Source organism: Terrapene carolina, unplaced genomic scaffold (genome assembly GCF_002925995.2).
Source record: "Terrapene carolina triunguis isolate 2854851 unplaced genomic scaffold, T_m_triunguis-2.0 Scaffold112, whole genome shotgun sequence".
NCBI classification, from domain to species: Eukaryota; Metazoa; Chordata; order Testudines; family Emydidae; genus Terrapene; species Terrapene triunguis.
The window spans coordinates 18,521,375-18,536,597 of record NW_020664463.1 but is presented as its reverse complement, the minus strand read 5'-3'; the positions used below and the strand labels follow the sequence as shown (position 1 = coordinate 18,536,597).

Genomic DNA, 15,223 nt, shown 5'->3' with positions numbered 1-15,223 from the left:
GACTGATGAGAGGTTGACCAGCTCTGCGTTTGTGGCTTCAGACACTGGGCTCTATGTGGTGTGCGACGCACAGAATTGCCCTGGGATGGCTAAAACAGAGATTTAGTGACATGCCCTGGGTCCATGGAACACATTGAGCCAGCCCCTCCGGGCTCGCTGAGCTGTGCTTTGCACAGGATCCAAGGGGGTAGGGGCAAAGGTGACTGTGAACCCCCTTTACACACTTTTGATCCCCGGGGCCAGTTTGGGTTGCTGTAACTGATGACTGCCTGCATTGGCCCATGGGAGTGCACTAGCACTGTGATCTAGTGGACTAGGTCTGATCCTAAGAGTCCAGACTGTGTGACTTGAGGCAAATTACTTAATCCCACTGTACTTTTATTTACACAATTTAAAAAGGCCCCACAGCGTAAGCTAGGGCAGCTCCAATTTGCAGTTCTGTTCTATTCAGGTTGTTATGCCACACTCATCATTGTGTTATCTGAGCACCTTCCAGCAATGCATTAAGCAATGTGACTAATACATGTCATGTGTTTGTTCCTCATCCTCTCCCCAGAGGGAGAAGCGTGTGCAGTTTCTTGTTTCAGTGTTTTGTTTTTTAAAAAAAGCCCCTATAGGGTTTGTGACAGCAGGGAAAAGGGCCAGTTTCCCCTGGCTACATCCCCCTCTGCCTTCGATCTGCTCCATCTCTCTTCCATTCTGCCTCTTACATGCCCTGACACATCCTGGATGCCCTCTACTCTGGAGGAAGAAGGACTCCTGCAGAGGAGGCACAGAGCCCCCATGCACTGGGCATATTCACTGGGTGTGGTTTATGGCTGCTTTACGGCCCCCTTTGGGCTAGCCTAGTTGGTGCAAAGGGGAAGCTATTCATCTGGCTCAGTGTGTTCCATTGGGGTGGGTTGGTTTGTTTTTTTGTATGCACGCACTTCATTGATGGCTCCTGAGACCAAGCATAGAAAATTTCAACCCAAAAGGAATTTGCCAAAGTTATGAGCTATACCGAGAGATGGGGTTATAATGGAAATTGCATTTCAGCCTTCGCTGTAGCACTCTCTGTCACATTTGCTATTCTAAGGAGGAATTACAGAACAGATCTCAAACCACCAGCTGCCAGGACTGTGGGAATAACCCCTCCTACTCAGACCTCAGCTCTGCTGTAGCCACGTTCATCTCACAGTGGATTATTCTAGAATGAGATTACACCACTCGGCCACTCCTGTAAGGGAGTGAGTCGGTTGTTTCATGCTCTGGGCTTTTATCTTAGATTCACACAGATAGATTAGATGAAACTGAAGACAAATCCTAAGAATTCCCATCATCTCCAGGTTTTTATATGGGTTACATGGCAGCTGTGCTAGACAAAACCCATCTCGCTGTGAAGAGGTCACACCCATTCATTTCCAAATCTGGTCCCTACTGGGGCCATGAAACTGGGGAGTTCAAGATCTCACTCAGAGGGGGGGGGGGAAAGATGGGAAAGCAGAAAGTATTGGAAAGAGAGATTTTATTTCAGAGACATTATTAATCCATTAATCAATCTGTTTTAGGTACTTCTAAGGTGCCTTGGTAACACTGTGGTTTCTAAGCACCGGTAGCACAATAGGAAGCTAGAGTATTCTAAAAAGCACCATTAAACTGACAGGAGGACCTGGGCACCTGATAGGAACCGAAACCTGGGATGGGGTATGGCCAGAAGATTAGACAATCTCCATGGAATTTCTGTTTAAATGAGAAAATTTACCATTTACCAAGGTTTTTCCAATAGTAGCTAAATATGATCCAGAGAGAGGAGACAAATTGTAAAGAAGCTACTAGGGAGGAGACAGGCTTCACTCCTGTCTGCAAGAGTCCATATATCCAGCAGTTTGGGAGCAGGCTTTCCAGCTCTCAGCGACCTCTTAAATTTACACATACCTCTCTCTCCTGCATTCTGCTTATGAGGCTCTGTGCCCCCGGTAGAGATTAAAGTCCTGCTGGAAGAGGAACATATACTGTAACCGCTACATGAGCAAAGAAATGGCAGTGCCCAGATCACCCTTCGACAGCTATATCACTATGGGAAGGACAGGATGTGGGGAAGCTAATGATTTCAGCTGTGTGGCAATGAACAGAGGAAATAAATCTAGTATGGGGCACAAAGGAAATTCCAAAGACACTGATTATAGTGTCTTCATAAGAGTGGTGAACAACCTTAGCAGCTCTGGCAATGGGCCCTGAGCCCTAAGACCACACCGAATCTGCATACAATTTTAAATAAGTTTACATAAAGATTTTAATCAGAAATAAATGCACACAGTTATTTTTAATTTATAGAGCACTGTTAAATGTACACAGCACCGTACAAAGCACATAGAAGGACAACATATGCTCGGAGGACTGCAGGGGAAGGAGTTTTCAGTGAGGAAAGTGCCATTGCTTCTCTGAGACCAAATTCTCGATGCCAGGGTTTTCCTTTGAGTTGGTCTCAAGCATTAGGAGTTGCTGGCTTGAGTCCAATAATTGGCTGCAGTGTTTTGATTTTTTCAGATTCATAACAGAAAAGTTCCATTCACTGGAACTACCCCAAACTGCAGCCCCCATCACTGAATTCTAGAGCGCTGTCAGATCAGCCATGCAGCAGGCATTTACCAAAGTTCAGTATGTTTCCTTCATAAAATTTGGATGTGAAAAGATCAGACCATTAAAAGTCAGTCAACTTTAGCTGAATTTTGGCTTAATCTTTGAGTCTGCAAATTGAAAAGCATGTATGCCCTTTGAAAGTACGTAGAGCAAATGAGTCCTGGAATTTCTGGATCCATCCAGCATCTGTCTGACTCTCTGTCAGATTTCTGGAGCATTTGTTGGGAAGTCAAAACCAAAAACCCATTGGTCTGAAGTTGTCCATGGAAAATACTTGCAGTTGCAAGCAAAAGCCTCAGATCCCCTGCAGCTTCAAAGAAAGGCATCCACTCCACAAAGTTCCTCCACTTCCTCGAGCAGCGGGAAACAAAGGTCCCTGCTTCTCCAGGAGTTGCAAGCAAGTTCCCTGCTCCCGTCAAAGTTTAATATTCCAAAATACATTTAAATAATATTTTGTCATCTGTTGAGAGTCCAGAAGTGGCTTCAGGTTCCCAAAGAGTTCTGATCCCTTAGAGAGTGGCAAGTTTTGCCGAGCTAGCTACAGAATGAGCCTTTCACAAGCTTTCTTGGCCAGCAACTGCTCAAACTCCTGGATCTGCTCCGTAGCTTTAGCACACACAGGAGTTCTTTATTCTCCTGCCCCCCAGACCCTCCATTGGCTCTCACCTGTACTCCACCCTTCTGGAGATATTGTGAAGCCATGGAGCCAATTACAGAAATAATAAGCACATCACAGAACTAATACGTCTTCTCTATTCCTAATTTCTAGGATATCCAGCCACACTGGATAAACACATCAGCTTGATACTTTTGCTAAAATAACTAGCAGTAAAACAGTCAAATATATTACAATTTAAATGTTTCATGGTGAGTCTTCAATGTTAGCACCCTAAACAGAGGAGCAGGGCATCTCTTGGAGTGGTTTCCCGCTTATTTGCCTGCAGATGCAGGCAGTTATTAGCACTATGCTGGGTCACATTCTGAAGTCATTCTTCACAACTGTAAGGGCTACAAACTTAATATAGGTACAGAGAGAACTTAAATTCTGCAAAACTGAGGTGTCACCAGTAGGCTGCAAGTTGTGTGCCACAATCTTATAAGCTGCAGATGTGACCCAGAGCCAAATTACCGCTTGGCATTTTTACCTTCACTTCAAAATAAAATAATTTAAAAAAGAACAAACCAAAACAAACAGGAAAATTGACCCTGTCATTTCATCACCTGCCAGGTCTGAGATTCCAGACTGATCCATGTCCCAGCACACAGCTCCTTGGCTCCCACCACTCTGTGACCCCAAACATTGCCTGTCATCCCAGGAATGTGTTCCACCCTCCGCTTTGATTCAGTCACCCACACTCCCAATTGCTGCAGATGTTTCATGTGCCTTCATGGCACCATACTTGCCCAGGGACCGAACCACTGCTGCTCCCTACCATACGTGCACTCTCTGATGCGACACTAAGTACGAGTTGCGGCTGAAGCTCTTCCCACACTGCGCACATTTGAAGGGCTTCTCCCCAGTGTGCGTCCTGCGGTGCCGGATCAGGGTGGAGTTGTCGCTGAAGCTCGTCCCACACTCGGAGCACTTGTAGGGTTTCTCTCCTGTGTGCGTCCTGCGGTGCTGGACAAGGTGGGATCTCTGGCTGAAGCTCTTCCCGCACTCAGGACACATGTAGGGCTTCTCTCCTGTGTGGGTCCGGCGGTGGATGATCAGCTTAGAGCTCTCACTGAAGCATTTGTCACAGTCCGTGCACTTGTAGGGCTTCTCCCCTGTGTGCAGCCGCTGATGCGCGATGAGGTTGGAGCTGTCACTGAAGCATTTCCCACACTCGGGGCATTTGTAGGGCTTCTCACCCGTGTGGAAGTTGGCATGTCTGATGAGCCCCGAGTTCTGGTAGAAGTTCCTCCCACATTTTGCACACACATAGGGCCTCTCTCCGGTGTGGTTCCTTTGGTGCTGCACGAGATGCGTGCTCTGGCTGAAGCTCTTCCCACAGTCTTTGCATTGGTAGGGTCTCTCCCCCGTGTGGATTCTCTGGTGCTGGATAAGGTGCGAGCGCCGGCTGAAGCTTTTCCCGCACTCGGTGCACACATAGGGTTTCTCGCCAGTGTGGATCCGCTGATGGCGGATGAGGTCCGAGCTCCGGTTGAAGCTCTGCCCACATTCAATACAGATGTAAGGCTTCTCGCCCAGGAGAGTTTTCTGGTGAACGATGGTGTCTTTGCGTTTCCTGAAGCCTCTTTCACAACGAATAGGTTTTTCCTGTCTCTCCTCTGGAGAATGTATCTCCTGCCTCTCACAGGCTTTGTCCTGGTCAGAACTCGGAAAAGCTTCCCTTGTGAAAAAGTCTGATAATGTCCCAGGGGCTTCCACTGGCTTGGGACCTTCCTGCTGAGGATCCTCCTCCTCATTTTCATTCATGTTCCCATCACCTGCTGGAACAGAATGAGAATCCAGACATACAGCACCCCCTGCTGTTCCAGTCCTGGGCTCTCCCTCTCTTCACTGCTCTGCCAAAGCATTTCATTTCGGACCTATGCCTCCCCTTGCTATTCCTATAGACTCAGAGCTCTGGCACCACACCTCAGTCCTGATCTGCATCTGTGACTGTTCTGCGCTATCTCTCTTCCACTCCCCACATATTTCCTCCAGTAGCCCAGACCCTCAGAGAAAGAGGGCAAGAGCCTGATTCTGTTCTAATTTACACCAGTGTCATTCCAGTGATTTAACCTGAGTTGCCCTGGATTTACACTGGCGTAAGTGAGAGAAGTATCAGTCCCACAGAATCCAGGCTCATGAAGCAGACACCTTGACTGCAAACAACGGGATTAGGCAGCTACACTGGAAGCAGCCTTGCCTGACATCTCTTATCTCCTGCTCTGAGAAGAATGGGAAAGAATTCCCTTCATGGACACTGTACACTGGCTCTCACAGTACCCCCTGTTCATAAATCCCAATTCACCACTCACTGGTATCATGGGATGTGTTCGGTCCCCCTCGACACCCTTTCACTTGCACAAAGCACTGAGCCTGTCCTCATAAAGATTTTAAGACGAGGGAAGTGAGAAAGGGAAAAGGAAGAGAAGAAGTAGAATAGTGAAGACAAAGATGAGGGAGGTGAGGGTAGAGAGATGAGACAGAGGCAATAAAAAACGGGAGCAAGATCTGCTGAGGGCACAGAGCAGAAACAGAGAGAGGAGGAAGAGACACGGAAAAAGCAGAGGGGGCTGAATCTTGGGATCCTCACATCAGCGTTCCTAGACCAATAAAAACAATCGAGTTTAGCAGTGATCTGCAGGGAAAGGCACCTACCAGAGGGACACACACCAAACCAGCATTTAGCCCTCTCTCCTGCCTCCCCAATTACCTCTCTCCCGCAGACAGTTAACTGACAGCACTTGGGGCTACAACAAGAACAAATCCCCCAGGGGACTCTCGGGCAACCCACATGCCGCTATTTAGCCCCAGCCTTTGTGACAGCGGAGGGGGACCCTGCCGGGTTGCAGCCGCACAGACCCCCGTGTGCTGGCTCGGAGCTGGCTGGTTTGTTTTTTCTTTCCTTTCTCAGTCATCACAGCCCAGCCTGGCGAGCCCCTTTCTGCTGCAGCCCAGCCTCACGGGCAGCAATTTCTTGCCTCTCAGCTGTTGTTTTCTCCCCCGCCACACTCCTCTGGAGCTGCATTTCCACCCTCTCCCATTATGGTAGGCTCCCCCATCCCTGACTCACCTCTCCCACTGGCAGCACAGAGGTGTATTTTATTCCCTTATGCTCTCTGGCAAGGGCGGGGGAGGGATCATTGGAAGCAGGGGTTCAGGCACTTTGGATACTAGATGCTCCCCCAGCCCCAAGGAGCAGACAACAGGCTCCAGGGTAATGGACTGCTGGGAATAGGAAGTCCCTTATTTCTGAAGTCCGCCAACCTCCCCCGTCCTGTCCCCCTGCCTGTAAATACTTCCTGCTTCTCAGTAGGCAATGGGTTAGGGCTGTGCTCTATGGTTGTAACCCTTACATCCCCAGGCGAGCGGGATTGTCAACCCGGGGACACCGGCTGCATTTTTTGAAGTCGAGATTTTAAAGAAAAAAAAATTGCACGGGGTTTGTTTGATCACGGAGGGGGAATCAACCTTTTGTTTGTGGGCAGTTCAGGAAAATCACCAGACTTATACCGAAAATACACTGGGGAGAAGGGCGGCAATCTCCCTTTCATGTCTGACCAATGCATCCCTGTGCCCGGGAGCTGGAACAGTTTGATTCAGTGGCTCTCAGCATCCCCACTATACAAACAGTAAACCCTGTATGTGATGGAAACCACTTCATGCCAGGGGGTGCAGTGGCACCCCTAGTTCCAGCACCTATGTCCCTGTGCAGTCTTCCCAAGCCTCTCCTCTGCTCCTGTCCAGGGAACTTTCACTAGCTCTCCCCTGCCTCTCTGCTGCTCTCTTTCTTGCCTGGACACTGGCCCCTAGCCAGGTACCTTTCCTTAGATGTTGTCCCCTGAGTAGCTCTCTCTGCCAAGAGAGATACTGACAGCTCCTTTCCCTGGTCCTGCCTCCTGCTCAAGCCTTTCCTTCCAATGTACACAGCCTCCCACCGTCCCCTGCCTTCTCCCTCCTCAAAACAGTCACGGGCCAGCTCCATCCCCTTACACTCTGGACTGTGCCTCTCAGGACACTGTCTGTGCCCTTTTAGTCCAGCAGCCGAAGAGGTGGAAGGAGACAAGCACAACTGGGCTGGAGCTGACCCACTGCAAGTTGGAGAGGTGCATACACTCCTGGGTCCCTTCTCTCTCCTTCATTCCCCTCAATTGCTAAGCCTTGTTCTTCACCACACTGCAGCAGTAAGCGGGGAATGAGGGGGCAGGTACAAGCTGCTGACCCTGAGCCAGCTCCCTGCCCCTCAGTCTTTCTAGTCACCCTGACTAGGATAACCACATAGCAAGTGTGAAAAATTGGGATGGGGGTGGTGGGTAATAGGCACCTATATAAGAAAAATCCCTAAATATTGGGACTGTCCCTATAAAATTGGGACATCTGGTCACCCTAGTCCTGCCCCACAAGTTGCTGCTTCACCATTTTGCACAGGTGGCAAGTGGCACAGCAATCTCTGCTAGTAGCAGCTGGGGCTGCAGCCCAACACCTGCAGCTCAGACTCCCAGCACCAGCATCTAATGGCTGAAGTTAGAACTTCAGCATCTGTTACAGCACAGCCAGAAGTCCCAAGCTGTCAGAAACTTCTCATAAGATTGGGGGGGGGGGGGGGGAGAGTAAAAAATACTTAACCCTCACGGGACTGATGAAAATATTAGAGTTGGCAACCCTGCTATCCTGTCTCCCTCCCCCACCCCATCCAGTTTCCTGCCCCATTCTCATTCTCCCCCTCATGCTGCCCCACAGTCTCCTGTCTCGCATGTATTCCCTACATTCACCTGCCTCCATATTTTCCCTCCCCTTTCCCTCACTGTCTCCTACTCTCACATCTCATTCTCTGCCATCCCTACTCCCATGCACCACTCTGTTTCCCTTTTACAATTCTTCAGTCTCCCTCCCACACCCCATATTTCCCTGTTGCCGTAATCAATTTCTGCATCCCACATTCCCTTTAACACCTAGTGTCCTTCTGCACCCTACATGCCCCGGACCAGTTCAGCCTCCTCCTGCACCCCACATTCTTCTATCCCCCAATCTTCCTCTTATACCCCATATTCCCATCCTCCTCAGTCTCCTTCTGTAACACAAATTCCTCTGTCACACCTGTAGAGATTACAGAGACCCCACCCAGCACACCATGCTTGGGATGAACACAACTAAAGACTATCTTTATTTTCTGTTTACACCAACTCTTACCTTCTTTCTCTGACACCACACCCTCCTCACTCTGCCAAGGACTAAAATTCTTTAATCTAACTAAAGTAATTGAGCTCAACATAGAGGTATCTGGGGGAAATGCAATGGCTTGTGAATTTACAGGAAGTCAGACTAGATGATCAGATGGTCCCTTTTGGCCTTAAACTTTATGAAACTACTGCCCCTACATTCCCTGTCTCTACCATTTTCTATCTATTAACCAGCAAGGACCCATGAGGTGGCCATTTTTCCTGAGGGCAGCCTGGGATGTACCACTAGAAACAACAGAAGACAGCCATGTTTAGCAGGGGCAGACTCACATATAAATACAAAGACTGGAATGACATGGTGGTCATCTTTACTAAGGTCAGCCTGTAGTAGGGTGACCACATAGCAAGTGTGAAAAATCATGACGGAGGTGTATTGGGGGAGGGTAATAGGTAGCCTGTATAAACAAAGCCCCCTATATTGGGATGGTCCTGATAATATCGGAGCATCTGGTTACCCTAGCCTATAGCTTTAGCCCCATTGTAAGCATGGGGAATGGTGGGATAAGGGAAATGTTTGCAATTTGCACTTCTGATGCCAGGAAATGGGAGAGCATGAGAAATATTAAAAACAAACAAACAAAAAAATGAGACTTTCAATAAAGTCAGAAGAGCTGGCAATTCTGAGCTACCCTTTTTATTATTATCATGGGTAATGAATACGATTTTATAAAATCAGAAGAAACCTTGAGTCTGTTTCTTCAGCTAAGCAACAGAAAGTATGGTGTGTGTAAAATAATCTATTAGAAAATTGTGACTTTTGCATTATTTGTTTTCACGGTGTGAAATAAACAGGTGTTTTCAGTCTGTTTTGCCATCTCCCAGGACTCAGTTGCGATGAACCTCCAGCAGGTCATCTGTGAGTCTGCCAAACTCCACCAGTTATTGAGGGAGAGAGAACAGGTGTCCCTCTGACAACTGAGACAGGAGGACGAGGCCTTCCTCAGAGACAAGGTGGTAAATCTGAGCAGCATCAGAGCAGAACTGAACTCTGTGCAGGAGGCCGTTTCTGAAGGAGAGGCCAGATTGCAAGAACAAGATCCTACCACATTTTTCAAGGTGAGGATCTCAAACTCACATTCCTATCCACTAGGGTTGCCACCCCTGAGGTATGAAAACCCAGCATGTCCAGGATGTTTGTGAGCCCATAAAGTTGGACAGCTGGCAGTGTGTACTGACCACCCTTACCCTGACCACTGACCAGATTTCCCAGGACAGCTACCTCAGAAAAGGGACGATCCTGGGAAAACCTGGAACACTGGCAGCCCTACTGTCCATATCCCACAGACACATCCACACCTCTCATCTGTCTGCACACATACCAGCAACCCATTCACCCTTCAATACATCATATTCACCTACACTATGATTTTCAGTTTGGTAGAAAACAGGTGATTGGGACTCAGGGAAGGAGGATCCCTGTGCATGTGTCCTACTGCCCCACTACTGGTTGGGACTGAAACTGCCTGACCGTGTGTTTTACACAGCTAACAGATAATGGAGAGTGTCCTTTCACTCAGATGATAGGAGCTTTTGCTTTCGAAGCAAGAGAATGGGTTTTACCCTTGCAGCCACCAGGAAATTCCAAGTGACCATGGAGTGCAGTAGCAAAGTGACAGCTGTGAAGAGCTATGTGGCTTTGGATTTGTTCCATTATAACCAGTGCTTAATTTGTGCCAAGGCTGAGCCCCGGCACCTCTAGGCTTGCTGCATCAGTTATGAATGTAAAAAAAATTGCTCGGGCCCCAGCACCTCTTTCATTACAAATTAAGCACTGAATATAACATATAACAGAGGAGAAAAGGGGAAAAACTCCCTTCTCCCCAATTTATGTATATCTTTGTTGTTATTTATCATTATTAAAATCTTACTAGCTTTCACTGAAAGGCAGCCAAAACCGGTAACACCCTTTCCTCCTCCCCTTCCCCCTCTGCCCACCCCCTGACCAGATGCCTATGGGACATCCGATCCATCCTATCCCCAGCTCCATCTCCCCTTGTCCAGATGCTTCTGCTGCAGGCAGCTGGGTTTCAGTCATCATTGCACTGAAAAAATTGAATGGGAACCCCTAAACCAGCTCCCAGTTTAGCCTTTTAAGTAAAGTTCACTTACAGTAATTCCTGTCTCTTCTCAGGCCTGGTCTACACACAGAAAGTGCACCAGTGTAACTTGTGTGAATACTGTTAAATTGGTTTAAGAATGCCTTATATTACCCTGTCAGGTGGGGCCAGTAGATTATGAAATGTATTGCTTGGACAAAAAGCAGATTTATCTATTAAGCAAAAGCAGATTTATCATATTAATCTGCTGAAACCCTGGAAGGTACAGGAAAGCCTTTTCATCCACCCCAGGGAGGGAGAAGAGGATCTGGGGCCTCAACTCTCTAACCCAGCTGAAGGGTGGGGATAAAAGAGTTAATTTAGAAGAGAGACTTAAATTGGAGCAGGTGGGTTTCTGGAAATAATCTACTCTTTTAAATTTATATTGGATTAAATAAACCCACCTCTGAAGAAAGGGACTGAAATTCTGCTGCTGTTGGGAGCCATACTGAGTGCCCTGGCTGGTGAATTGGGCCCCACTGTCTTACAGACTCTGTCATCTTGCTTCTCCTACAGCAGTTCCCCCTTTGGACAGCCCTGAACACTTCAAATGCTTGTAGATGTCTGATCTTCTCTTTGTTTAGCCCAGTGAAACATAAAGTCAACATTCAACCAGTAGAATGAAATAGAACTTAAGGAAACAAGAGAACGACAAGGTACAAACTGGGTGCAAAATTCTTCTTTGTTGTATTAACTTTTCTCCAGAGAGGCAGACTTTAGATGGGGGCTGCTATCCCATAACTGATGAGGCAGAATTAGGATGGACTAGGTGTTCCATGGTAAACCATTCTGAATATCTAGTCACAATAAGGCAATTGTTTAATTCGGATAATCAAGGGAAAGTTCAATTAAATTAATACATGTTGGGGATGCATTACCTTTTTCTTCTTCAGATAAGTGAGTTTTACAGGTAACTGAGTCTTGGTTAATCAAGATTTGATGGTGTTTAGTTCTATTCAACTTTCTTTAAAAGAAAGCTAAGGACCAAGTGGGTAAGAGGATGATAGAGTTTAAGGGTTATGGCCCTCCCCTACCCCACTGCATGAATTAACGTACTAAGGGACTGATATCTTTCTTGTGTGCCTTGCCTTTCTTATCTCATATTTGGAGGGAAATATGGCAGGCAACACTCTGATTAATTAACATCGAAAATGGACTGTTGTTCAGGTATCCGTGTCTCAGCTCCAGTTATGGTTTGTGGTGGGAGCTGTCACACTGAAGCACCAGTGGAGCTTCACTTCATCTTGGTGTATTAACATTGAGGACTTAAGAAAAGAGAGAAATAATGAGTGTCCATGTGTAGTGGCTCTTGTTGATGATACCACATGGAGGATATCGATTGGCCCTCTTCCTGTGTTCTTCTAGGAGAAGTGTCTTGACCAATAAGTGCAAAAGGCTCCCTTCATGTCACTCTTCTGTCATTCAGTAACAAAGGATGATGTATCCTTGGGGTTTGATCATGTGAAGTCACTTGGACACAGGGTTGTGTTTAATAAAGTTATTTAGAACGACTTACTTCCGCGAAGGGCAAATGAAATTGTAATGTAGGTACTTTCTGCTTCATTAATGGAATACACACCAAAAGCAAACCATCTGGACTGTGGCTGAGGGCAATATGATTAAAATGGGTCAAAAATAGGAAAAAAATAGTTAGAAACTTTGGGCATAGTTGAAAGTGTGTTCTGTCTTGTGTTTCACAACAATTTGACTTTTTCATGTTCTGATTTTTTTTCTCAGAATATATTTCTAAGCAACATTTTTCAGCTTTGAATTGGGATACTTTCAAAAATGAAAGTTTTGATTGTGATATAATATCACCATGTGTATGAGCTGACCAATCAAACCTGGCATTTCAATAAAAACAAAACAAACTGTGGGAAAAATACTTCGAAGAGCAACCAACAGGTTACACTTTTTATTTAAAGTTTGCTTTGAATTTTTTAAATGTAATATTTCAAAAGAATATTTGAAAAAAATAACTTTGATATAAATCTTTTGCTCAAAAAATATCTTTAAACATGACTTGTTTTTCTTTCTTTTTTGTTTATAACTTCACTTGGTCAAAAGATTAATTCTTTTGTGTTGTCTGTCTTTTAAAACAACAACAAAAAAACTAGTAGAATGTTCAGAGGAGATTTCACATGCCAATAGTTAATGTCTTCATTTTACTGTTTGCCTTGATACAAGATAAACTTCCTCATTGCGCTGTTTGCCTACATATAAGATGAAGGGGTAGATTTTCAAAAGATTATATGACATTTTGATCCTGGCCTACTTCCCATTGACTTCCACTGGGAATTAGACACCTAAATATGTTTACACAGCCTGCAGAAGTGAGCCTCCCATCCTGGTTGTCAGACTTGGGTTAGGGGGCAATAGCTGTGTAGATATTCCTTTGACTTTGCAGGTCAGGCTGGGCCTCTGAAGCCTAGGGATTGAGTGGGCTGTCGACCCGGCCTGGGAGGCTCACTTCTGTGCGTTGTGTAGACATACCCTAAGTGTGCCTTTGAAAATCTGTCCTAAACACCTTCATTTCGCGGTCTGGGTGAATTTGTGAAGACAGCTGTTCTGTGATCGTTTTAAAATAAATTCCTGTTTAAAAAAATCCACTCTTATCTGTAATTACTTTCTAAATAAATTATTTTTTTATACCAATATAATTATTTTTCTGTCATGATCTGATGCTCTCAGCACCTCTGATACTCAATACCTGGTTGGCTCTGGCCTGCTTATGGTATCTCTCAGGCCTGGAGGAAGGAAGATGGACACCTTCAATGGGAGTGGGCAGGGTGGAGACTCCAGCACTGCTGGGGGAGGATGAATGGGCACTCCAGTAATAAGGGGGGGGTGAGAAGAGTGCTACGCACCAGGGTTAGCGGCTGTTACTGTGGAAAAACTGTAGGTGAACCCATCTGCTATGTGGTAAAACACAGGGAAATGAGTCCTGTTGGGAGAGCAATGGGAATATGAGTTAGAATGACACCTAGGTGAACAGGCTCCTAGTGGGGTAGTTTATGTGTGCATATGCATTGTTATATTGGTGTCTGCAGGGCTGTAGCTATGTTGGTCCCAGGACATTAGAAAGACAAGGTGGGTGAGGTAATATCTTTTATAGGACCACCTTTTGTTGGAGAGAGAGACAAGCTTTGAGTCTTACACAGAGCTCTTCTTCAAGTGTGGCTTCTTAGACGTGAAGAAGCTCTGTGTAAGCTCAAAAGCTTGTCTCTTTCAGCAATAGAATTTGTTCCAAGAAAAGATATTACCTCACCCATCTTGTCTCTCTTGTTATATTGCTGTCATTCCCAAAGGACCCAATCGGATTAGGGACCTATTGTGGGAGGTGCTGTGAAAGCACATAGGAAGACAGTCCCTACTGCAAGGAGCTTACAACAAAGTTACGGGAGTCCCACTGTGGAAGGACTGAGTGAGTTGGAGGGAAACAGGTTGACTCTTGGATAGGGGCTTTGCCGGTCCTGTATGCAGATTGGGGTGGCATGAGACATAGGGGTGTGGTCTACACCCAGCTGTGCAAACTGGATTGACAAGTATCCCTGCCCTGGGGATGAGCCTGGAATGCCAGGGGTGACTGTTCAACTGCCGTGAGGGTTTAACGCCTGGTTTATTTCAGAGGCAGAGAGAGGAGGGGGCTGAGCCCTGGGTTGGTCAGCGTGTAACTCTCCCAAACCAGCTGGCCCCAGGAGTTAGTGAGGAGGATCAAAGAATCTCAGAGAGGGACTGGAGACCGACGAAATTAACTTCTCCTCCCACCCCCCACTGCCCTGGACTGAATTTCCCACTTACCCTCAGAAATGTGGGGTGGGGATGGGGAAAGGGGATGTCAGGCCAGGGTAGAGCTTGGATTCCACTGCGAGAGGTAAAGCTCAGGAGAGGATGATCCCTTGAGAAGAGCAGTGTTTGTTTGTAGGGCATGAAGCCCGGGGAAGGGGCTCTGTAACAGGTGTATGGGTGTTGAGGACTAGGGTCCAGATTCTGGTTCCCACCCTGACCACTGTATGCCCTTAAGGCCGTGTATAGGGGCTGTGATAGACCAGGGAGCATTCTCCTAGTGCAGGCTTCGATGTAGGGGCTGTGCTGGAAGTGGGAGGGGTGTGAAGATTCTGGGCTCCAGGATTGTTGGGGTAAATTATAGCAGCTGCTAGGATTCCTCTACTTTATGCTGAGGGCCATTTTATTCCCTATAACTATGCTTTTTGAACAACACCTCTCTGGAGGCACAGCCCAGAATCTAGCCCTAGGGATCCGCACACAGAGCAGCTTCAGGCCTCCAGGAATTGGGTTCCTGCGAAAGTCTGGAATCCACTTCCCACTGGAGCAAAGGAGAAAGTGAGAAGAAGAAACTAGAGACAAAGACACTGCACATAAATCTGAGCGGGAACCTCTAGGTGGCGGGAGAGTCTAGAGAGAGCAAGCACAAGAGAATCAGAGGAGTATCTTACTCCCCTTTACTGCACCAGCTGCTGGTTTTATTTTGCAGGAGATGATGGCTATGTGAGGAAGGGCAAGGAGTGGCTATCTATGAGACTCACATAGTAGGAAAGGTTTGCCATTGGGGAGAAAGTCCTGGGGGCATGGGCTACAGCTGGGGGGGG

General features: G+C 46.8%; 1 protein-coding gene across 1 annotated transcript in view; it reads right to left on the bottom strand.

Annotated features, from left to right (window-relative positions):
• LOC112116681 (zinc finger protein 883-like) overlaps positions 1–15,223 on the bottom strand; it is a 64,030-nt gene that overhangs the window by 27,770 nt on the left and 21,037 nt on the right. Inside the window, exon 4 of the mRNA XM_024214330.3 lies at positions 4,089–5,058. Within this exon, the coding sequence (XP_024070098.3) occupies positions 4,089–5,058 (970 nt within the window). The remainder of the gene's footprint in view (positions 1–4,088; positions 5,059–15,223) is intronic.